The sequence below is a fragment of the Polypterus senegalus genome, chromosome 15 (assembly GCF_016835505.1).
Source record: "Polypterus senegalus isolate Bchr_013 chromosome 15, ASM1683550v1, whole genome shotgun sequence".
NCBI lineage: Eukaryota > Metazoa > Chordata > Cladistia > Polypteriformes > Polypteridae > Polypterus > Polypterus senegalus.
Window position 1 is genome coordinate 91,751,132 of NC_053168.1, and position 25,928 is coordinate 91,777,059.

At 38.5% G+C, this 25,928-nt stretch overlaps 1 protein-coding gene and 1 long non-coding RNA gene across 4 annotated transcripts in view; one reads left to right on the forward strand and one right to left on the reverse strand.

Annotated features, from left to right (window-relative positions):
* The window catches only part of taf2 (TAF2 RNA polymerase II, TATA box binding protein (TBP)-associated factor), a 379,690-nt gene extending 369,213 nt beyond the window's left edge, over positions 1 to 10,477 (reverse strand). The window contains exons 1-4 of one of the 3 annotated variants that reach the window (XR_005630659.1): positions 10,157 to 10,477; positions 9,992 to 10,066; positions 9,795 to 9,849; positions 2,794 to 2,954 (exon numbers count right to left, since the gene is read on the reverse strand). Coding sequence is in view for 2 of the 3 variants with exons in the window: in XM_039736433.1 (XP_039592367.1) it covers positions 2,794 to 2,954; positions 9,795 to 9,849; positions 9,992 to 10,044 (269 nt within the window). In the remaining variant the exon portion in view is untranslated. Of the gene's footprint in view, positions 1 to 2,793; positions 2,955 to 9,794; positions 9,850 to 9,991; positions 10,067 to 10,156 lie in introns of those variants that run through there. The other 2 variants (XM_039736433.1, XM_039736434.1) reach the window with 2 other exon arrangements.
* Positions 10,478 to 12,454: 1,977 nt separating this feature from the next.
* On the forward strand, positions 12,455 to 16,793 carry LOC120515721. The gene is made up of 3 exons (XR_005630694.1): positions 12,455 to 12,496; positions 13,204 to 13,374; positions 16,657 to 16,793. It is a non-coding gene; the product is annotated as an uncharacterized LOC120515721 (long non-coding RNA).
* The last annotated feature ends 9,135 nt before the right edge of the window (positions 16,794 to 25,928 follow it).

The window sequence follows — 25,928 nt, forward strand, 5'->3', positions numbered from 1 at the left end:
CAAAATTCACGAAGGCATTCATGCAGAGGAACAAGTACAACGTTCTGGAATGGCCATCTCAGTCCCAAGACCTGATTATAATTGAAAATCTGTGGTGTGAGCTAAAGAGAGCTGTCCATGCTCGGAAGCCATCAAACCTGAATGAACTAGAGATGTTTTGTAAAGAGGAATGGTCCAAAATACCTTCAACCACAATCCAGACTCTCATTGGAACCTACAGGAAGCATTTAGAGGCTATAATTTTTGCAAAAGGCGGATCTACTAAATATTGATTTCATTTCTTTTTTGTGGTGCCCAAATTTATGCACCTGCCTGATTTTGTCTGAACAATTACTGCACACTTTCTGTAAATCCAATAAACTTCATTTCACTTCTCAAATATCACTGTGTGTATCTCCTATATGATATATTTAACTGACATTTTTTATCGTAACAACCAACGATTTATACAGGAAAATAATGACTATTAAAAAGGTTGCCCAAACTTTTGCATCCCACTGTATTAGCATGTGCAGTCCCCTCTCGCCCGCCTATCTCCCCATACTCTTTGCTTGTGAACTCCGCTCCGCCTCATCCCCGCTATGAGCTTGTTCAGCATCCGGTGACCGGCAACATTCCACCCTGCCCCTCCCCTCAACACTTGCGATCCTGCTTTTAAAATATTTGTCCACCTGCCCGTTTGTCCCTTGCCATCTCTGCAGATCATTAGATTGCCTGTGCCTGTAGATCTGCGGCTGTCATCTCGTAATGTCATGCGAGATGACAGCCAGGCACTCACCTAACTTAGCCAGGTGGACGCTAGGGAAAACACTGCTCTAAGTAATTTTACTGTTAGATTCAACATAGCCTTCAACAACACAGTACACTATTATTTTGTTAGACTGCATGGAAAAGTACTGTACAGATGCTGGTCATAAAATTAGAATATCATGACAAAGTTGATTTATTTCAGTAATTCCATTCAAAAAGTGAAACTTGTATATTAGATTCATTCATTACACACAGACTGATGTATTTACATACATAAATATATATATAGATATTTTATTTCGAATCTGATCACGCATTTTAGATCGACTTAACACGCACTACATTGAGCCCGCATGCTATTGTGTTCTCGCCTGCCTGCCTCAATAAGTCAAGTTGCGCCACGACGTGTGGTTCGTTTATTTGACAGTATGTAGATTGGGGTATATAGCAAAATACCCGCGCTTCGCAGCGGATAAGTAGTGTGTTAAAGAAGTTATGAAAAAGAAAAGGGAACATTTTAAAAATAACGTAACATAATTGTCAATGTAATTGTTTTGTGACTGTTATGAGTGTTGCTGTCATCAAGGATTTGATTATCATTATTTCTTTCAATCAGGTTCGTATTTGGACGATGTGTTGTGTTCAAGTTACATTCCGTGTTTGTCAACCGTTGTAAAGATATCAGGTTTCATTCCTCGATTCCTTTCTTACTGCATCAATAAACAGCTCATCTTCCTCTTTATTTGAGACATCACACACTGTATGCACGGGGTTTTTTTTACACTGTCTGCCTTTAGCTGGATAATGACTTTTTCCACTGTGTGCTTTGTTTCCGCAGTAGCTGCACTTAGGAATATGCTTGTATGCATCACTCACGCGGTAGAATGTTTCTATTGGATTGCCGCTGACGGACAGCCTTTTATGGACAGGCACTCAATTACATGGGAGGCGTGACGATGAGAGACACAACTCCTATCACACGGCGCCTGAGCTGCAGGGTATGTCTGGTATATATGTACATAAGTAGGTTCCAGTTATGACTGTTACTCATAGAACTTCTAAATGAAACCTGCCTAACTTTTGTAAGAAAGCTGTAAGGAATGAGCCTGCCAAATTTCAGCCTTCTACCTACACGGGTAGTTGAAGAATTAGTGATGAGTGAGTCAGTGAGTGAGTGAGTCAGTCAGTCAGTGAGGGCTTTGCCTTTTATTAGTATGGATTCCAATTAATAAAATATTAGCAAGAAAGACACTTAACAGCAGCCCTACCAAACTAGATCGCCAATTTGCTCTTTCATTGTTTAACAATATGCTGTAATCTTTAGTTTTTTTATTTATTTCCCGAGGTTTGATGCATGGGCGGCACAGTGGCGCAGTGGTAGAGCTCCTGCCTCATAGTAAGGAGACCTGGGTTCGCTTCACGGGTCCTCCCTGCATCTGTGTGGGTTTCCTCTAGGTGCTCCAGATTCCCCCCACAGTCCAAAGACATGCAGGTTAGGTGCTTGTCGCTAGTGTGTGTACCGTGCGGTGGGCTAGCGCAATGCCCGGGATTTGTTCCTGCCTTGCATCCTGTGTTGCCATTTGTCTAGATTTTTTTCTAAAGTTTTAATAAAGTACATAATACATTAAAAATTGTCATTTATTATAGTAAGCCTACCGCATAAAATGAAACACTCCTATTAATTTTACCAATTTATACTCAATACTCTCTGGAATACATTAGATTTTTCTACATTTAAAGAAGGCAAAGATGGACAAATTTCAAAAGAAAGTAACATTTAAAAGGTGTAGAATCAATTTCAGCTTTGGAAATATTAAAAACGTATTACATTCAAATCATGCATATCTTTATCATGAACTAGTAACTGTACTATTTTACTTTTAAGAACAATAAAGTATACAATCCATAAATATTAAATTCCGAAGTAACTGAAGAGCTGTCACAATTAATGGATTTTCTCTCTTTGAGCATAAAAATAACGTTCAAAACACTATATAAAATGAAAAAAATTAGGAAGTGATTTTAAAACATAAACTCTCTTACTGTTTTGACTCATGGTGACAGACTTCCAATGTTGGATCATTGTAAATAAAAGCTGCTTCCAGGTCATTAACTCGAACTCTGTAAATTCTACACTGCTTACTGTTAAGTTTAATTCTGTTCAAATTGGGAACCGTTGGAAATACAGTTAACTCCACATGTCCCTAAAAAAAATAAAAAAATAAATTAGTAAAACTGGACAAGAACTCGCTTGTCATTTCATTAAGAATATATGGAAAACCTTGCAAGATTTGATTTTAGCCAAAGAGAGGTGGGAATATCACCAATTATTTATTATGTTTAACTTAAAACAGCAGGAACAGAATAATTCATTGCTGAAAATTAATCATGTAACATTAAATTTGTGTTATATGTTGATTTTTTTTTTTTAAGCTAAAGGAATGTTCATTAGTATAACAACTGAAACCTGACAAACTTAGCAAGACCACTTATGACATGGTACATGAACAAGTGGAATACATTTCGCTGCTACAAGTATATATATATATATATATATATATATATATATATATATATATATATATATATATATATATATATATATATATATACTAATCTCAAAAAGGGGTTGTTAAATTAAAGGAACACTTTTTAATCAGAGTATAGCATAAAGTCAATGAAACTTATGGGATATTAATCTGGTCAGTTAAGTAGCAGAGGGGTTGTTAATCAGTTTCAGCTGCTTTGGTGTTAATGAAATTATATATACATATATATACATATATATATATATATATATATATACATATATATATATATATATATACACACACACACCTAAAGGATTATTAGGAACACCATACTAATACGGTGTTTGACCCCCTTTCGCCTTCAGAACTGCCTTAATTCTACGTGGCATTGATTCAACAAGATGCTGAAAGCATTCTTTAGAAATGTTGGCCCATATTGATAGGATAGCATCTTGCAGTTGATGGAGATTTCTGGGATTTACATCCAGGGCACGAAGCTCCCGTTCCACCACATCCCAAAGATGCTCTATTGGGTTGAGATCTGGTGACTGTGGGGGTCATTTTATGAGGATGGGTACATGGTGGTCATGAAGGGATGGACATGGTCAGAAACAATGCTCAGGTAGCCCGTGGCATTTAAACGATGCCCAATTGGCACTAAGGGACCTGAAGTGTGCCAAGAAAACATCTCCCACACCATTACACCACCACCACCAGCCTGCACAGTGGTAACAAGGCATGATGGATCCATGTTCTCATTCTGTTTACGCCAAATTCTGACTCTACCATTTGAATGTCTCAACAGAAATCAAGACTCATCAGACCAGGCAACATTTTTCCAGTCTTCAACTGTCCAATTTTGGTGAGCTTGTGCAAATTGTAGCCTCTTTTTCCTATTTGTAGTGGAGATGAGTGGTACCGGTGGGGTCTTCTGCTGTTGTAGCCCATCCGCCTCAAGGTTGTGCGTGTTGTGGCTTCACAAATGCTTTGCTGCATACCTCGGTTGTAACGAATGGTTATTTCAGTCAAAGTTGCTCTTCTATCAGCTTGAATCAGTCGGCCCATTCTCCTCTGACCTCTAGCATCAACAAGGCATTTTCGCCCACAGGACTGCAGCATACTGGATGTTTTCCCTTTTCACACCATTCTTTGTAAACCCTAGAAATGTTTGTGCGTGAAAATCCCAGTAACTGAGCAGATTGTGAAATACTCAGACCGGCCCGTATGGCACCAACAACCATGCCACGCTCAAAATTGCTCAAATCACCTTTCTTTCCCATTCTGACATTCAGTTTGGAGTTCAGGAGATTGTCTTGACCAGGACCACACCCCTAAATGCATTGAAGCAACTGCCATGTGATTGGTTGATTAGATAATTGCATTATTGAGAAATTGAACAGGTGTTCCTAATAATCCTTTAAGTGAGTGTGTATGTATACACACACACACACACACACACACACACACACACACATACATACATACATACATACATACACATATATATATATATATATATATATATATCTCATCCTCTTTAGTAAAACCCCTGTGTGCGTCCAAGTGTCCCTGTGTGTGTGTGTTTTAATGGTAAAGTGCGCATGCGCGGGCCGTGCCGAACATTGTACCATGCCCCGCCCATGCGCTCAGCACGTGGACGCACCCACACTGGAAACTGGGTGCGCAGTGAATGGCCTGGCCGCTGCCGCCACGCACGATGAGCAAATAAAGCACACACACTGGAAGCTGGGCACACAGTGAACGGCCGCCGCGATAAGATATAAAGGACACCACTGCTGGGGAGAGTGCTGATTGAGAAGTCGCGCAGCGCACAAAAAATCCGTTGTTGGGGAGACGCCACACAAAATAATCAGTTCCATGCCCCCACAGACTCTGATTAAAAAGTGTTCCTTTAATTCTTTTCAGCAGTGTATTATATATATATATACATATATATATATATATATATATATATATATATATATATATATACACACACACATATACATACATATACACACACACACACACATATATACACACACACACACACACAGTGGTGTAAAAAACTATTTGCCCCCTTCCTGATTTCTTATTCTTTTGCATGTTTGTCACACAAAATGTTTCTGATCAAACATTTAACCATTAGTCAAATATAACACAAGTAAACACAAAGTGCAGTTTTTAAATGATGGTTTTTATTATTTAGGGAGAAAAAAATCCAAACTTACACGGCCCTGTGTGAAAAAGTAATTGCCCCCTTGTTAAAAAATAACCTAACTGTGGTGTTTTACACCTGAGTTCAATTTCCGTAGCCACCCCCAGGCCTGATTACTGCCACACCTGTTTCAATCAAGAAATCACTTAAATAAGAGCTGCCTGACACAGAGAAGTAGACCAAAAGCACCTGAAAAGCTAGACATCATGCCAAGATCCAAAGAAATTCAGGAACAAATGAGAACAGAAGTAATTGAGATCTATCAGTCTGGTAAACGTTATAAAGCCATTTCTAAAGCTTTGGGACTCCAGCGAACCACAGTGAGAGCCATTATCCACGAATGGCAAAAACATGGAACAGTGGTGAACCTTCCCAGGAGTGGCCGGCCGACCAAAATTACCCCAAGAGCGCAGAGACGACTCATCCGAGAGGTCACAAAAGTCCCCAGGACAACGTCTAAAGAACTGCAGGCTTCACTTGCCTCAATTAAGGTCAGTGTTCACGACTCCACCATAAGAAAGAGACTGGGCAAAAACGGCCTGCATGGCAGATTTCCAAGACGCAAACCACTGTTAAGCAAAAAGAACATTAGGGCTCGTCTCAATTTTGCTAAGAAACATCTCAATGATTGCCAAGACTTTTGGGAAAATACCTTGTGGACTGATGAGACAAAAGTTGAACTTTTGGAAGGCAAATGTCCCGTTACATCTGGCGTAAAGGGACACAGCATTTCAGAAAAAGAACATCATACCAACAGTAAAATATGGTGGTGGTAGTGTGATGGTCTGGGGTTGTTTTGCTGCTTCAGGACCTGGAAGGCTTGCTGTGATAGATGGAACCATGAATTCTACTGTCTACCAAAAAATCCTGAAGGAGAATGTCCGCCATCTGTTCGTCAACTCAAGCTGAAGCGATCTTGGGTGCTGCAACAGGACAATGACCCAAAACACACCAGCAAATCCACCTCTGAATTGCTGAAGAAAAACAAAATGAAGACTTTGGAGTGGCCTAGTCAAAGTCCTGACCTGAATCCAATTGAGATGCTATGGCATGACCTTAAAAAGACGGTTCATGCTAGAAAACCCTCAAATAAAGCTGAATTACAACAATTCTGCAAAGATGAGTGGGCCAAAATTCCTCCAGAGCGCTGTAAAAGACTCATTGCAAGTTATCACAAATGCTTGATTGCAGTCATTGCTGCTAAGGGTGGCCCAACCAGTTATTAGGTTCAGGGGGCAATTACTTTTTCACACAGGGCCATGTAGGTTTGGATTTTTTTTCTCCCTAAATAATAAAACCATCATTTAAAAACTGCATTTTGTGTTTACTTGTGTTATATTTGACTAATGGTTAAATGTGTTTGATGATCAGAAACATTTTGTGTGACAAACACATATATATACTGTCACAGGTGGCTGGGGGTGGAGCCCAGCCGGGACGCCCGAGGGGACCGGAGGAGGGCTGCTGCCTCCTCCCGACCACGAGGGGGCGACTGCCTTGGTTTTGTTGGTGGCCTCGGGTAGGGGGCTTGGAAGCCAAACCCTGTGGGGGCCCGTGGCCACCGCCAGGCGGCGCCCCGGTGCCTGAAGAACCCTGGAGCCCAGCACTTCCGCCACACCAGGAAGTGCTGGGGGGGAAGAGGAGCAGGGACACCCGGAGAGCTTCCAGGAGAACAGCCGGCACTTCTGCCACACTGGGGCGTGTCCAGGGAGGAGTGTCGGGAAACACCTGGAGCCCATCTGGGGTGAAATAAAAGGGACCGCATCCCTGCATTCGGAGAGGAAGTCGGGTGGAAGAGGACAGAGCTGGAGAGAGGCCTGGAGGCGGCCAGAAGGAAGGCATTGGTGACTTTAGGGGATCGGTGCTGGAGGCACTGGGTTGTGCACTAAGTTGTAAATATTGTAAATATAATAAATGGGTGTGTTGGGTGAGAAACCGTTGTCCGCATGTCTGTGTCCGGGTCCTGTTCCACAACATATACATACATATACATATATATATACATACATATATATATACATACATATATATATATATATATATATACATATACATACATATATATATATATATTATATACATATATATATATATATATATATATAAATAAATCATTGGTCGAGACGTGATCTTCTCGGAAAGACACTCTGACATCCCGCAAGACTAGACTAGGCATTACAACCTTTGGAAGCAAGACCCGTGAGATGGTGACTTCTACACGTCACTCCCTACTTACAAACAATTAAAAACAAGATCACGGACATCTAACCTCTCAATTGTTGGAAAGCTTTTGACAGACACATTTTATGTGCTCCCACCTCTTAAAAATGTTAAACATTCTAGATGGCCCGTGTACAACTAAGCGAAGAAGAAACAGCAGCACATCAAAAAGAGACACAAAACCATGGGAGAGAAAAGAATGCACAAAAGAACAATAATAATCTATGTGCAAAATCATAAAATAAGGAGAGTAATAATCAGCCAGGACCAAGTGGAATTGAAAACCACGTAGGTCCAATTAGGGTGAGAAATAAAAGACTTCATAAAGATGTTCAAAAACGTTGGCGTGATACACATGTAGAGCAGATCAGAGATCATGAAAGCACTGCAATTCAAAAAGATCAAAAGAAATGTGGGCGCGATACACATACAGAACAAGTTACAGATTATTAAAGTAGTAAAACTCCTAAGTATCAAGAAAAGAAAATAAAGATTATATTAGCACAAACGGAAATTATTACTCATTGAAATAATGGAACAGCAAAAAGAGATCGAATATATGGATCTCAGAAGTATGTCGATATTGTAAGGCTTTTAAGTTTAAGTCAGAGACTTGTAGATCGTCAAATTCATGTTGCCATCAGGTAAAAGTAGTGTTGCCTCCCATTGAAGAGGCGCATCCGCGAGAATTAAAAAGACTTGTTTGGAGAAAGTGCAATCCACAAACACTACAGGCAAAATATCTGAGTCTACAATAAACTTTTCGCAATCAATCATTCAATGCTCAAAACATATATTTACACAATAATGGACCATACGCTATGAGAATCTGTGGTCCCACAATTTAAGCTACAACAAGTTTAATTTCAAAGAAACCATGATTAAGTCAGGTGTATATTTATGATAACGGAGAAGCGATGCAACATATAAGTGACAGAGTATGTAACAATTCCCATGAAAATACAATCTCTTTAAATTTTATAACCAAACCCGGGGGTGAACAAGCAAAGCGAGCAGTGGGCAGAGCCCCCTAGTGTGTGTGTGTGTGTGTGTGTATATATATATATATATATATATATATATATATATATATATATAAATTTTTTACCAACTGAAGTAAAGGCTGATTAAAGTGATTTGTGCAGGGTTAAAATGCAAGTCAGAGAGGACTGATCTAATAACGTTTTGTTTTAAAATCCAGTGGCATAACGCCAACATTTTGAAAAATACTACACTAAAGCAGTATCTGTTAAACTTGATTCTAGGAAGCTGTGATGCACAAGATTTTCATATCATCAAAATCTACTTTACTTTTTCTGAAATAAATTTCTAGCAAGAGTAACATTACAATTTATAATTTCATTACTGAAAAGTTAGAGAAAAGCCAAGCAAAATGACACCTTTTATTGGCTAACTAAGAAGATTACAATATGCAAGCTTTCGAGGCAACTCAGGCCCCTTCTTCAGGCAAGATGTAATACAGAAACTGAAGTTCCCTGAGTTTATATCCACACACTAGGACAAGAAACAACAATGGTAAATTTTTGAATGAAAACTCTTTATAAAATGTATTATTTACTACGTCTTTTAATGATTTTTTCTTTCTTCTATTGTAATTTTTTGAAAAGTAAATAAAAAAATTACTACTAATGCAACCATTAAGGCAAACAATAATAAAAGAAAAATGACATGTAATTTCCATCTGTGTAACACTGGTAAGAAAAAGCTTAAATAATCAGAAAATCACTTTTTAAATTTTTCAAAAAAAGTTAATACCATCTATTAATTATATAGACAATGTCACAAAAAATGTGAAAAAGGGAATATAAACTTCTGTTTAAATAAGATAGAAATTAAATAGTATTTTTTAAATGTAATATCAAAATGAATTATGTATGTGACTTAATATAGTCGCAGTTTAAAATAGAAATATTATTACAGAAAAAAAATTAGGAAAATACATAAATAATATTCCTTCACAGACATTCAAACCTCTATATCAAACATTGGATATTAACTATATTATTTCTAACGAAGAGTTACCCTTAAAAATGATTTACTGATATCATACTTACAATAACAGATTTTCGCTGAAAGTTTATGTTGTTAATGCAGACGACCTGGTGGGTTGTAATTACAGAAAAAAGGCCATTAGAACCAAGAAGCAATTATAAATGATTTGTCTGAGGTATAGTACTAATTTTACATGAACAAAGTAAGCATAGTATTAACTGCAGATAGCAATTAAAAAGTAACTGTAAAGAATACTTATAATTTATACGGCCGTGGGCTTTCAAAACCTTTATCTCCTTTCTTCTTATTCATTATGCACTGACAAGCCGATCAGCTGAAATGATTTAAATAGCAAAAAAGAAAAGTGAATTTTTATCATTATGCTCCAAATACTCGGTTCAAAAGCTAAAACGTATTTACTTACAAATGCCGTAAAATGCACTGGGTGAAGTCAACGTTAATTCCGAAAACAGTTATTCTTGAAACGATTAACAGTTTTTTTGCCATAAATGCAATTCACAAAAGTCTAAGTTTATACAACTGGAACGAAATGCAATTCCATTAGCTTTAAACATTGTCTTATATAAAATTATACGTTACTTAAAGTTTACTGCTTGTGTCTTTTACGGACAAGACAAGGCCAAGCATATTCCAACAAAAATAAATTTCCAACACTTCTAACAAAAATACTGTAAATCTCCCGCCAGTACATTCGCTACAAAATGCATCCATTTTGTATGTAACCTTTGACCTTCACTGAGCGGAACTGAATCTGAAAATATTTATCTTATTCTTGAAATATTTGTAATGCTGTTTGACTCGAAAGAGATATCGACCAGAAAGAATATAATTTATAAGTTTAACAAAATGTATTACTGCCAACTTTATCAACCTTTATAGCGGAAGTAGATGAAGTAGTGCCTGTGATTTGCAAAGCGCTTGCGCCACATTTTCACACATCCGTGTCGCTACTGTGCCGCTACCCGATCTGCGTGCCTACCCGATTTGCGCGCGCATGCGCACGCATGCGCAGATCTTTACTATTACGACCCTGCCCGATCTGCGTTTTTCAACTTCGCGACACGAGTCCTCATCCGATTTGTCTCGCGCACGCGCTCTCTGCTTAATTAAAATTCATTTCACGTCGCTGCCCGTTTGGTTCTGCGCATGTGTAATATTTTATGACACACGTCACTCGTCAGGTTTGAATTGCACTTGCGAGTAATTTTTGTGTTGACGTTTATCTCCGTCTGTAAGCGGATTTCTTACTGGAAAAGATGACAATTTTTGATTTTTATAACGTCTTGGAAGACAATTTGTCGCCTTAAAATTTTACCTTCATTCGAATGACGAAGGAGCGAAATGATATGCGACGTATGTGTGTGAAGTTTATAATGGATATTTATAGCATTTTGTAAGTACATCGTATTGATGAAAATGGCCATATGGATTTTCCTTTTTAGTTGCTATACGACATTCGTAATCTCGTGGTTTAAATGTGAAAGTCGCAGCATTTTCCGTATTCGGGTTAATGGATGATTTAATTTATCCCGTAACACCCTATTAGCATTTGGTGGTGCGTTTCTTTTAACATTTGTTCGCATTTTTCATTTTAAAGAGTGAACGGCTTGCTAATAATCAAGCAAAACAATGTAATCGAGGTGTCGAATTAGGAATAAAATTAGAGAGCACGTATGACACTCGACCGGTGTAAGGCGTGCCCTCCAAAGCCATCGGTATTTTTTATTATGTTAATATCAGATTACATCGTTACAATAGTTTTTCCATAATAAAGTTAACAAATACTGTATATAATAATGAAGGCTAAATTATATACAAGAGTAGCAACAGCTAAGTTATTACAAGAAAGCGAGATGCAGATAATAGCGTTACAGATTTTTATTGAAGCAGATCAGAGTCTTGCACGTTTTAATTATTTTAGTGTGTTATCCGTTTTTAAAAGCTATTTCTCGCATATTAATGTCCATACAGAAAGATGTAACAGAGGGTCTAACGTTCTGTACTTAACACTTATGAATATGAAATTTATGAAGCAAGGAATCCACAGTTACTCCATTTTCTAACATTTAGTCTTCAAAATTGTATACTGTATAAGAACAATACTTAAACAGTGAGATATTGGTTTGTCATTCAAGACAGTAAAATAAATAAATCTAAAACATTTTGAAATAAGAGTTGAAATAAAAGAAATCTGAGGGGATTTTTTTTCATTTGTACATAAACTACATTTTGGCGATATATTAATGTCATACTTCTGAATTAATTTATTATTTGGGTACTATGTATCCATAATTTTGAAATGGATTTCTTTTAACCTTGTTTGGTAGAAAAAATTCTATGGCAAAAAACAGGCAATTTTAAAATTTATATCCAAAGCCATCAGAGAAGTTTGGTGTGCGTCTGATGTGGCACAATGACAGGCTGGGCACCTGCTGTTGTCATTGGCTTATCATTTAAGTTGTTTGTTTAGGAGGAGTACACACACATTTTACTGAATATAATGGAGAAGGCTTGCTCCTTAGAAATAGCTTTTCTTATTGCTGCAATTAGAAAAACAATGCCCCTTTATTGTATTTTTTTTCTTGACCCTACAGGATGCCTGGTGGTAACCAGCCTTCCAAGTGGCTGAACAGATGCCAGTGTATCCGAATTCTGAGACACAACTGGATGTTGTTTTCTTCTGCTTTTAAGATTCCCAATACGAGATGATGTGCAGTTCATGTTAGATTTGCTATTTCTAGAGGTAAGACTACCAAGACTTTCAGTTTCAAAAGTAAGTTGTGCACAATTTCTGCAAAGCCTCCCATATTTATTACTTGATCTGTAATATTTTGCTGCCTTGAATACTGTACTGTATGTCTCCTCTCTCTGTCCAGTAACTAACGCAGTTTTTTAATTTTAGACAGTAAAGCCTCAGAGTGTGAATTCTCACAAACACAGAGACCGAGGTATATCAGTCCCAGCAGTCACTAAACAGGGATATTGTTCTGTTTTGAAAAATAACATTTATTTCTTAAGTTACTGTGCTTTTGTTGTTGGATTTTGAAAGAGCTGAGACTTAATTTTAACTTAAAACAAAACTAAGGTAGGAGAGAAAAACTGAAGATGTTTTCATGTAAGTACCCACACCTGAGCACATCACATTAGAAGTTCAGATATACAGAGATTGTAACACAATGTCTACTGTATGTGTAATGTAAAAGGAAAAAAAATTATGCTACATATAATGACAGTTAAGTTGCTGTTCTTTCAACATCCAACAAAAAAACACAGTAATTTAAAAAAATATTAGTCAGACTTTACTCTAAGCAGAACTTTATCTTTTTTGATGGTTTACTTTGGTAATAATTGATCTACAGGTGAACCAAGGAAGGAGGCAGAACAAGAAGTAAGAGTACACTTTATTAATGTTTGAACTCTGTGAGTGAAAATCTACTGTGTTTTTAACAGTTACAGTGAAGTAGAAGAGTCCGGTCGTGTTATGGGTCAGCAGTTCAACAAAAAGGACGGAGAGATGTGTGCCATGTTGAAGTTGTGGCTGCCCCTCCTACCCGGCACTTTTAGAATCCTCCCTCTCAACCTCTGCTCTGATCTGCTTTGCCTTTGCCAAGTGATCACAAGGTATTGGCCTTTTTGTGTTTTTTTTTTTTCTTCTGAAAACTGTCTCAGTCTCATTACACTGGCAGCCTGTATCACATAGAATTGATTTCAAGGTTCTATTAAATAATTAGAAGGTTTTGAGTATATTAGACCTTGCGTGTATTTTGGGGTGTCTGCTCCCAACATCTCTTTTCTGAAATGTTGCTTTGCTTTTTATTCCAAGAGCAACCATTAAAACTGGCAGCTTTCTATACTCTGGAATGCTTTGCCAATAGAGGACTGCCAGGCTACAAATGTCAAGCATTTCGAAAAAATTCAATAAGCCCACTTTTCTAATTTGGCTTATTCTTAATTACTTGCATTGGTTGTAATAATAACGCCGTGGCAGGGGCTTATTGACTCTATCTATCTATCTATCTATCTATCTATCTATCTATTTAAATCTGATTTTATTTGCAACCGCCCTTCCCTACCTCTTTCATTTTCCCCTTCAACTTTTGAGCTCAATATGTTTGAACTAGTTTGCTCTCCACCGCTGCTGTGCACACTCATCTATCGCCCCCCAAAATATAATAAGGACTTTTTAGATGAATTTGCAGCTTTCCTGGCTGATATTACCTGCAGATATGATCGCTTCCTCTGTTTGGGTGATTTTAATATCCATGTTTGCTGTCCCATTAAACCTTTAGCAAAAGATTTTCTGGACATTATTGATTCCTTTGGTCTCTCTCAACTAGTGAATGGACCAACACATGGACAGGTTCACACACTGGACCTGGTTCTTTCTCGCGGTCTCAGAATCAGTGACTTGGACATTCTGCCTCAGCTTTTCTGATCACTCGCCTGTTCTGTTTAATTTGGATTTGGTCTCTGTTGAGCATGGTAAATCCACCACCACCCATCCTTCCTGTGTCATTCCCCCTTCTGCTGCTGAAGATTTTGCAGCTGCTTTTTCACCAATCTCCACTTCATGTGAATCCACGGATGCTGATGTTTTATTGCAAACCTTCCACACTTCCTGCTGTTCTGTGATGGATGTTGTAGCCCCACTCAAACGGAGACAATCCAAAGTCAAGTATGATCCATGGCTAAACAAACAAACTCGCTCCATCAGGCAAAACTGTAGGCGGCTAGAACGTAAATGGAGGAAAGATGGTCTCACTGTTACCTTCGACTGCATGAGAGACGCGTGGTCCCAATACCAGAGAGCAGTCAGAGGTGCAAGGAACCGTTTTTTCGCTGACATCATCTCAAAAAACTTTGGCAATCAACATGTCTTATACAAAACACTAAATGCTGTTCTCTCTCCAGCTGTAACCATTTTCTCTTCTGCCTCCACTGCTCTCTGTAATCAGATCCTCACGTTTTTTCTGGATAAGGTTACGAACATTAGATCACAGATCTCCATTTCTTCTTCTGGCTTTGTTGATTTAGCCGCTCCTGCACACGGCTCCCTTACCAGCTTTGAACCCATTTTGCTCCCCCATCTGGAAAAAATCGTCGCCCAAATGAAGCCTTCAGGCTCTCCGGACGATGTGATGCCATCCAGACTGCTGAAAGATGTGTTTCCTGCAATTCGATACGATGTCCTAAAGATCATTACTAGTAGTCTATCCTCGGCTATAGTTCCTCGTGCTTTCAAACATGCAGTTGTACGTCCAATCGTGAAAAAACCTGATCTTGACCCTGCCGTTCTCTCCAATCTTTGTCCAATCTCCAAACTACCTTTCTTGTCAAAAATACTCGAAAAAGTAGTTTATGAGCAATTAACTCATCACCTACAGGACCATCCGGTAACGGACCTTTTTCAGTCAGGCTTTAGGCCCCAACACAGCACAGAAACCGCGCATTTACGTGTCCTAAATGATGTCCTTTTGGCATTGGACTCAGGACTCCACGTGATTACGGTTATTCTCGACTTATCTGCTGCCTTTGATACAATCGACCACGACATCATGATCTCCCGACTCAAATCCTGGGCTGGTGTATCTGGCTTAGCCCTCGACTGGTTCAGGTCATATTTCTGCAACAGGACTCTCAGAGTCATGCTAGACGATTTTTCATCTGAATCAGTCCCACTCCCATGTGGGGTCCCCCAGGGTTCCATTTTAGGGCCACTACTTTTTTCAATCTACATTCTGCCTTTAGGTGCAATTTTTAGAAAACACGAAATTTCATATCACCTATATGCTGACGACTGCCAAATTTATTTCTCCCTCAAGCCAACTGACTCCACCAAACTTCTCTTCGACTGCCTATCTGACATTAAGGACTGGCTGGCTGTAAACTTCCTTCACCTGAACGATTCAAAAACCGAGGTCTTTGTTTTTAGTCCCGACTGCAAACAGACCCCACCCCTTGGTCTCGACTTTTTTCCCATTCCAGTAACTTTGTCTCCAATCTTAGAATCAAAATGGATACGGTCCTGAAAATGGATGCTCAAGTCAACGGCACAGTAAAATCCTGCTTTTTCCATCTCAGGTGAATCGCCAAACTCAAGCCTATTCTGTCTAACCACCTCCTGGAATCAGTAAACCATGCATTCATTACGTTCTGGCTCGATTACTCTAATTCCTGCCTATATGGTATTAGTAAAGCCACTCTTTCTAGACTCCAACTGGCTCAAAACGCGTCTGCAAGGCTTCTAACTGGAAGCAGCAGAAGCCAACACATTACATCGATTTTAAAGACCCTACACTGGCTGCCGGTTAGATTCAGAATCGATTTTAAGATACTCCTCCTAACCTATAAGGCATTAAACGGTCTAGCCCCCACCTATTTGAGTGTCTTGCTCCATCGTCACAATCCTCTTCGTGTTCTTAGATCCGCAGATCAGTTGCTCCTAACCGTTTCCAAGGCACGTTTTAAAGCTTGTGGTAAAAGGGCTTTCTCCATCTGTGCACTCAGGCTCTGGAAGTCCCTACCCTTAGTGGTTAGGCATGCCGCTTCAGTCGCCACATTCAAATCATGCCTAAAAACGCACTTCTTCACATTGGATTTTAATTCTTAACCTGTCTGATTTCCACATACTTTTTGCTATTTCTCTATTTTATTGGGTCCCCTGACCAGTTTTTAGTATCTCTGTTTTAATTCTCTCTTAATGTTTTGTTTTTGATATTTTGCTTTTAGTTTGGCTTGTTTTTAACTGTACAGCGCTTCGGTCAATTGTAATGCTGTGTTTTTAAGCGCTCAACAAATAAAAATGGTATGGTATGATAATAAATTAGAAATGGTACTGTGTACACTTTGTATCTCTGTACTGGGCACTAACCTCTATGTTTTTTCTCTGTTGTTTTTTTCCAGTTTTTTGCAATGGTGCCCCCTGCGTCTCCACCGTCTTTTAAATCAACCCCAACTGCCTGTGACAGAAGAAAAGTTCACAAGACATCCTGAAATGGAATTGTGATTGGAGTGAGACAGCCACAATTATGTATGCTGGGATGTGCAGAGGGGGTCTGTGTGGGCTTTGGCTTGGGACCCCCAGAGGTTTATTATCTCCAGTAAGAAGGCTGCAAGTTTGTCTTTGTCCCCGGCCATTTACCAGGCAGTGTATTTATTACAAAGGACAAGGAACCCTCCATTTGCTTCTTATTTACTTTTATAATACCTTCAATTTTCTTTGTAACTGTATATTTTTGTAGAGCAATTTGAGCTGCACTTGTAAGAAAAGGTGATGTCAAAATATTATTAGTGAACAAATAGTAAAGGACAGATCAGGAAAAATATCAGTTTAAATAGAACACATTTTTATGGAATATTGCTGGATAACAACTCTGACTCTGAGTAGCATCTTGTTCATAAAGCTAAAATAGCATTTTTCCTTTTTTGACAAATTTAGTGATTCACTTTTATTGTGTTCAAAACCTTGGCTAACATTTTTTTAAATACTAAGGTAAAAATCTGTAAATATATTTGTGTTCTCCTTCCCTAATAATTTTTAACACCTCTCCTTGTTGGCCATTTTCATTGTAGTTGTGTTCTAGATACTGTAAATGCATTTACCATTTATACATCTTTATGATTACTGAATTTTCTACTCATAATATACATACAGTATATATACATATAAATACGGGTGTGTATAAATTTTTTTTTGAGAAACATTGTTCACAGATCTTTCACTTTTATTTTTAAAAATACCATTTATTTCTTCAATAAAAAAATGTATGAATAAGTGTATTATTGTATTTCCTTTTTTAAAGTTATAAAAATGAACTGGCTCTGTATCAATATGGGTGAATAAAACCATTGACTTGAGATGAGGAGTCTGCACACAAAAAACGGTGTGTTATGTTGATTAAACTTGTAAGAAAGAATATCACTGCCCTCTGTCCATATGCTGTTCATCATAAACTGAACTACTTCATGCTGTTTAAATTCTGCTCAGTTAGTGAAGAATATTTTATTTTACAGCTGTTAAATTCAGTTGTTTTATTATATTAATAGATAACTTGGTTTCTCAGTGGGTTTTACAGAGACACCTTGAAATAACATTAAAAACACATCACTAAGAACAAATGAATAACAAATATGAACTACTAGCAAAATACCCACGCTTCGCAGCGGAGAAGTAGTGTGTTAAAGAAGTAATGAAAAATTAAAGGAAACATTTTGAAAATAACGTAACATGATTGTCAATGTAATTGTTTTGTCACTGTTATGAGTGTTGCTGTCATATATATATCTCTTTCTCTCTCTCTCTATATATATATATATATATACACACGTGGACAAAATTGTTGGTACCCTTCAGTCAATGAAAGAAAACTCAAAATGGTCACAGAAATAACTTTAATCTGACAAAAGTAATAATAAATAAAAATTCTATGAAATTTAACCAATGAAAGTCAGACATTGATTTTCAACCATGCTTCAACAGAATTATTTAAAAAAATAAACTCATGAAACAGGCCTGGACAAAAATGATGGTACTGCTAGAAAAGACTGAAAATAATGTGACCAAAGGGACATGTTAATCCAAGGTGTGTCCACTAATTAGCATTACAGGTGTCTACAATCTTGTAATCAGTCAGTGGACCTATATATAGGGCTCCAGGTAGTCACTGTGTTGTTTGGTGACATGGTGTGTACCACACTCAACATGGACCAGAGGAAGAGAAGGAAAGAATTGTCTCAGGAGATTAGAAAGAAAATTATAGACAAGCATGTCAAAGGTAAAGGCTATAAGACCATCTCAAGCAGCTTGATGTTCCTGTGACTACAGTTGCACATATTATTCAGAAATTTAAGATCCATGGGACTGTAGCCAACCTCCCTGGACGTGGCCGCAGGAGGAAAATTGATGACAAATCAAAGAGACGGATAATACGAATGGTAACAAAAGAGCCCAGAAAAACTTCTAAAGAGATCCAAGGTGAACTTCAAGCTCAAGGAACATCAGTGTCAGATCGCACCATCCGTCGTTGTTTGAGCCAAAGTGGACTTCATGGGAGACGACCAAGGAGGGCACCATTGTTGAAAACAAATCATAAAAAAGCCAGACTGGAATTTGCCAACTACATGTGGACAAGCCACAAAGATTCTGGGAGAATATCCTATGGACAGATGAGACAAAAATTGAACTTTTTGCCAAGGCACATCAGCTCTATGTTCACAGACGGAAAAATGAAGCATATCAAGAAAAGAACACTGTCCCTTCTGTGAAACATGGAGGAGGCTCTGTTATGTTCTGGGGCTGCTTTGCTGCATCTGGCACAGGGTGTCTTGAATCTGTGCAGGGTACAATGAAATCTCAAGACTATCAAGGGATTCTAGAGAGAAATGTGCTGGCCAGTGTCAGAAAGCTTGGTCTCAGTCGAAGGTCATGGGTCTTGGAACAGGACAATGACCCAAAACACACAGCTAAAAACACCCAAGAATGGCTAAGAGGAAAACATTGGACTATTCTAAAGTGGCCTTCTATGAGCCCTGACCTCAATCCTATTGAGCATCTTTGGAAAGAGCTGAAACATGCCGTCTGGAAAAGGCACCCTTCAAACCTGAGACAACTGGAGCAGTTTGCTCATGAGGAGTGGGCCAAAATACCTGCTGAGAAGTGCAGAAGTCTCATTGATAGTTACAGGAATCGTTTGATTGCAGTGATTGCCTCAAAAGGTTGTGCAACAAAATATTAAGTTAGGGGTACCATCATTTTTGTCCAGGCCTGTTTCATGAGTTTATTTTTTAAATAATTCTGTTGAAGCATGGTTGAAAATCAATGTCTGACTTTCATTGGTTAAATTTCATAGAATTTTTATTTATTATTACTTTTGTCAGATTAAAGTTATTTCTGTGACCATTTTGAGTTTTTCTTTCATTGACTGAAGGGTACCAACAATTTTGTCCACGTGTGTATTATATATACAGTATATATATCTATCTCTCTCTCTCTCTCTATATATATATATATATATATATACACACACATTATATATATATATATATATATACACACACACATTATATATATATATATATATATCTCTCTCTCTCTCTCTCTCTCTCTCTCTCTATCTATATATATATATATATATATATATATATATATATATATATACACACACACACATTATATATATATATTCTGACAGTAGGGGCGCTAGTGCTCCCTTGAACCCCCAGGTACAACTCCAGACACCGGGTGAAAGTCCAAGACTTTTTATTTAATACCAATGTGCACCAAGCACCCTCCACACTATTCATATACAACAAAATATCCCACAACAACACTATTCTCTTTCCTCCTCGCCCAGACACTTGCCTCCTACCTCCCAGCTCAGCTCAGTGTCTGGACTGAGGCATCGTCCTTTTATAGCCCCTGACCCGGAGGTGTTCCTGTCCCAATAGTCCACAGTTCCTTTTTCCTTCCGGGTCAGGGCAAACAGTCCTTTTCTTCACCCCGGGAGCACGTCATTCCTTCCCGTCACGTGACCGTGACATACTCCCGGGTCATAGGGCATAAAAGAACCCATAAGCCCCCCTACAGCGACTCCTGGTGGCCCCCAAGGTATCCAGCAGGGTTGTGTTAAAACACTACAAAGTCCATAAGGCCCTGCTGGACCTCGGGGCATGGTCCTGCTATCGGGAGAGCTCCTCCTAGCGGCCTGGGGGTGCGGACCGCATGGAAAGCCGGCAGTCCTCCAATAATATATATATATATATATATATATATATAGCAAAATACCAGGCCATGGCGAAGTACTGCCTTAAAAGTTTTATTAAGAAGAAAAACCTTTTTAAACTGAGGGAAAATATACCAATAATTATTTGTTAAGGATCTCTTTGTATACCACATTGTGAGTTCGGCCCTCCGGTTGTAATATGACCAAGCTGTGCGCTGAGCTTATTCTTAAGCATGCAACGTACAGTTGGCCGTGTGAACAGTAATCTTGTTTCAAATCTCACAGTTTGGATTGCTGCTGTCATAATCGGTTTGAGTTTCATGGTTTGTTTCAATTACGACAGTATTTGTAGGACTTGTGTTGAAATGACATTCGGCATCTGTCAAGCGTAAGTATACAATCATTTTCATCGATAACTTCACATCCAGCTTTTGAGAGTTTAAACATTCATAAACATCAAAGTGTCCACTACTGAAATCGTCACCTGTGAATCTAAGATGTTTAAGAGGCATTGGCGGTTGTCCAAAGGTGTAAAATATTTGGCCATTTCGGTACACTTGAAGGCGACAACCGAACAATTCAGTGGCAGCCATCAACTCACATGCAGAACCATAGGTGAAGGGCATTTCACTCTTATAGTGCTCCTGTGTAGTATAATTATCTCTTGTACCATCATCAGTCCACACCTTGAACCTGTCCCAGTCATTCAGCGAGATCAGCGAGCGGAAGCAGAGAGCGGATCAGCGAGCGGAAGCAGAGAGCGGCGGCTCCCACAGGCACGTAGCCCTTTGAAAGCACCGAGCAAGTTCACCTGAGATAAAGCCGCAGCTGACCAGTAGAAATAACCGGCAGTGAGAAATTAAAGTCGATCACTTAGCGGGTGGTGGAAACTTAAAAGCGACGGTGATTCAGCTCAACACGGAAAGCGCAGAAGCACCTATAAAAACGGCAAAGATGACTTCAACATTTAATGTAAGTTCTATCTGCTCTCTGCCCATCGAGGGCACGTTTATATGTTGTGTGTCCTGCAGTATGTACAGCTCAGGTTTTCCGGCCGACAGTGCAGATAGCTTCACCTGCCAAAAATGTTTAGTTAATTTAGAGTTGGTCGGGAAAATACGCGAATTGGAGGACCGCGTTAGGAATCTGATAGCGATTAGGCAAACCGAAAATTGGATCGACTCGGTTTGTTTAGACAATTCGGCTACATCTGATTCGCTTCAGTCTCTCCAGGTCCCACTGTAGTCAGTGCGAGGCCGAAATCAGCAGCACCAATTCAGCCACAGGGCGAGTGGGTAACAGTAAGACGGGGGTCTAAGAATCCAAAATTTAGTCCCCCAGCACCCAGGTCACCAATTCGGACCCAGAACAGGTTCTCAGCTCTCCGCAGCCTGTGGAAACTGAGAATAATAAAGTGCTCATAATTGGCGATTCCATAGTGCGGAATGTTAGAATTCCAAACTATGTTAAACCAGCAGTTAATGTTAAGTGCCTTGCAGGGGCCAAGATTTCTGGCATAAAGGCCGCATTGGACCGTGTTGCCGACGATGAAGTATCTACCTTATTGCTGCATGTCGGCACTAATGATATTTATTTACAGCAATCTGAGGTATTAAAGCGAACTTCATCTCTCTATGCACCAAAGCTAAAACAAAATGTCGGAATTTAATTGTATCTGGTCCCTTACCAAGATTGTATAGAGGGATGTGATTTATAGCAGATTGCATTCCTTTCACTGCTGGCTAGAAACCTGGTGTGCAAATAAAAGCATAGCATTTGTGAACAATTGGGATGATTTTTGGGAAAGGCCTGGATTTTTCAGAAGAGATGGTCTTCATCCTAACTGGAGGGATCTTATGTATTATCCCAAAATATGGCAGCAAAACTGCCTGGTTGACTGATTAGAGCACCATCCAGGCCGCAGTCATGTGATCTTAAATCACAGGCTGTTCTTTATCCCACCTGTTATTTTCCTGAAGCTGTTACCCATAATCCCTGTTGTGGGGCATCCAGTAAATTTAGTCTTGAAACAAACCATAAATTAATTGATAACCAAAAATAAGGTGTATAATTAGACCAAGGGATAAAACCAGACACTCCACCAGGGGCATCTGTAATAGAAATTTAATTCAAATTAAAACAAAAATATATCAGCAGTTCAGAAAGAACCATGCAGTTTTAAATGCTGTTTATTGAACATTCGCTCTCTTGGCACTAAAGCTGTTTTGGTAAATGATATAATATTAAGTACAAAATCTGATCTGTGTCTTCTTACTGAAACCTGGCTTAGTAAATGTGACACTGTTCCCTAGCTGAGGCGTCACCAGATGGATACTCGTTCCTTCATAAGTCTAGAGATTCTGGTCGAGGAGGAGGCCTTGGAATAATTCATTGTAACAAAATGCAAATCACTCCTAAAAATTTAGGCAACTTTACATCCTTTGAGGCATTCATTTTAAATATTAAAACAGATTCCAACACAATTATAGTGCTAGTCTACAGACCACCAGGGCCATATTCATTGTTCATGACTGAATTTAGCAACCTTCTGTCTGATTTGGCTATAAATTATGATCACGTAGTTCTGATGGGGATTTTAATGTACACATTGATGTGGAAACTGACACTTTTAGCAAATGTTTTACTTATTTGTTAAATTCAGTAGGATTTTGTCAGATTGTCAAAGGTCCAACTCATAATCATAACCATACATTAGATTTAATTATAACTTACAAAGTTGAAATTCAAAATTTAAATATTACTCCATTAAATGTAGTTATTTCCGATCACTTCTTAATTACGTTTGATTTAGTTCTGCCCATGCCAGCACTCGCAGATTAAAACAAAGACAGTGCGACATCTAGATTGTAATTCTGCTTCAAAATTTATAGATACCTTGAGTAAGTCGAGTGTAATTGTGGAAAACCATTTAGATCAGTTAACATCAAATGTAAACGTGGAAAACAATTTAGATCAGCTAACATCACATTATAATGTGACCTTGAGAGATGCTCTGGACACAGTGGCTCCCCTAAAAACAAAAGTGATCAAAGCACATAGAAACTCTCCCTGGTTTAATGAAAACACTCGAGCTCTTAAATTAGAGTGTCGAAAACTGGAGCGCAGATGGAGAACAACAAAGCTACATGTCTTTCAAATTGCATGGACAGAGAGTGTTAATAAATATAAAAAGCCCTCTTTAAAGCTCGCTCAGAATACTATTCTACATTAATAGATAGCAATAATAAAAATCCTAGGGTACTTTTTAGAGCAGTGGCTAAATTAACAAATGGGAATTCAGATCAACAGTGCAAAATACCAACAGATATTAGCAGTACAGACTTTATGAACTTCTTCAATGAGAAAATTAAAAATATAAGATCCCAGATCTCAGCATCACAGTACAAACCAAATACTAGCTTAGCAGACCCTGCTCACATTGCATTCAGCACTTTAATAATTTTAATCCTGTAACTGAGCAGGAAGTCTTAACTTTAATTTAAAATGAAGCCCACTACTTGTTCCCTAGATCCAGTGCCAACAAAACTAGTAAAAGTGCAATGGATGTTCTTTAGCACCATTCTAAACATTATCAATAGTTCATTATTGCATGGCACAGTACCTGATGCACTAAAAGTGTCAGTCATTAAACCTTTACTTAAAAAGTCAGACCTAGACCCACACATACTAAATAACTATAGGCCTATTTCAAATTTACCATTTCTCTCTAAAATACTAGAGAAAGTAGTCGCCAGTCAGCTTCAGTCACACCTTATGCATTACAATTTATTTGAGAAATTCCAGTCTGGCTTTCGCACTGGTCATAGTACAGAAACGGCACTAACACGGGTTGTAAATGACATTCTGATATCCTCTGATGAAGGAAATTCCACTGTAATTATGTTGTTGGACTTAAGTGCAGCATTTGACACCATTGACCATTCTATTTTACTGCACAGGCTAGAAAGCGATGTTGGGCTTACAGGCCCGTGCTCGCTTGGTTCAGTTCTTATTTATCAAATCGATTCCAATATGTACAGAAATGTGCTGACAGTACTCCATCATTATACACAGAAGTTCAATATGGTGTCCGCAGGGCTCAGTACTGGGACCTTTACTGTTTTCACTTTACATGCTTCCACTGGGATCTCTCATTAGGAAACATAATGTTAATTTTCACTTGTATGCAGATGACACCCAGTTATACCTTTCATTTAAATCAAATGAAGTTTCTCCGATGTTGTCTTTAATTAGTTGTGTTAGTGAATTAAAGGAATGGATGAATGAGAACTACTTGTCTTTAAATACAGATAAAACAGAGATGTTAATTGTTGGAGGGAATGACGCTGATCACAGCAATATTTTGTCGTCATTTAACTCAGTTGGAATCCCAATTAATTTTACTGAATCAGCCCGCAATCTAGGAGTTATCTTTGACTCTAGCATGTCATTTAAAGCGCATATTACAAAGTTGTCCAAAACATGTTTTTCCATCTTAAAAATATTAGGAAATTAAGGCGCTTTCTAAATAAACAGGATTGTGAGAAATTAATTCATGCATTTATCTCTAGTAGGATTGACTACTGCAATGCGGTGTTCACTGGCTGTTCAAACTGTTCTCTATACAGCCTCCAGTTAATCCAAAATGCCGCTGCAAGAATTATTACAAGAACAAGAAAATATGAACACATAACCCCAGTTCTTAAATCTTTACACTGGCTCCCAGTTAAATTTAGGGCAGATTTCAAAATCCTCCTTTTAACATATAAAGCATTAAATGGCCAAGGTCCGCTTACTTGTCTGAACTTATCATGACTTACAAACCTGAGCACATTAAGATCTCAAGATGCCGGTCTGCTTAGGATTCCAAGGATTAATAAAATAACAGTGGGAGGTCGAGCTTTTAGTTACAGGGCCCCTAAACTGTGGAATGGTCTTCCTGCTTCCATAAGAGATGCCCCTCGGTCTCAGCCTTTAAATCCCGGCTGAAGACTCACTACTTCAGTTTAGCATATCCTGACTAGAGCTGCTGATTAACTGTACATACTGCATCTCTGTTGTTAGTCATTAGCACTATAACATAAGTAACATGATAATTATATTTGAATACTAACCCTCACCTATTCTGTTTCTTTTCTCGGTACCCAAATGTGGCCATTGGTGCCACGGCCCACCTGCCAAGTTGTTTGCCTTTCATCGGAGCAATGTTTCAGCCGTGGCATGGCCAAATGGAGATGCAGCTAGATGGATGAGGTCTCCAGGACTCTAAAAATATCGAAACCTAATTATGTCATATCATCTACTGTTAAACCGTAATTCTAAAATTTTTATTATGCTGTCTTAAGGAATTGTTCTGTTGTGTATATTGTATTGTATTGACCCCTACTTTTGACACCTACTGCACGCCCAACCTACCTGGAAAGGGGTCTCTTTGAACTGCCTTTCCCGAGGTTT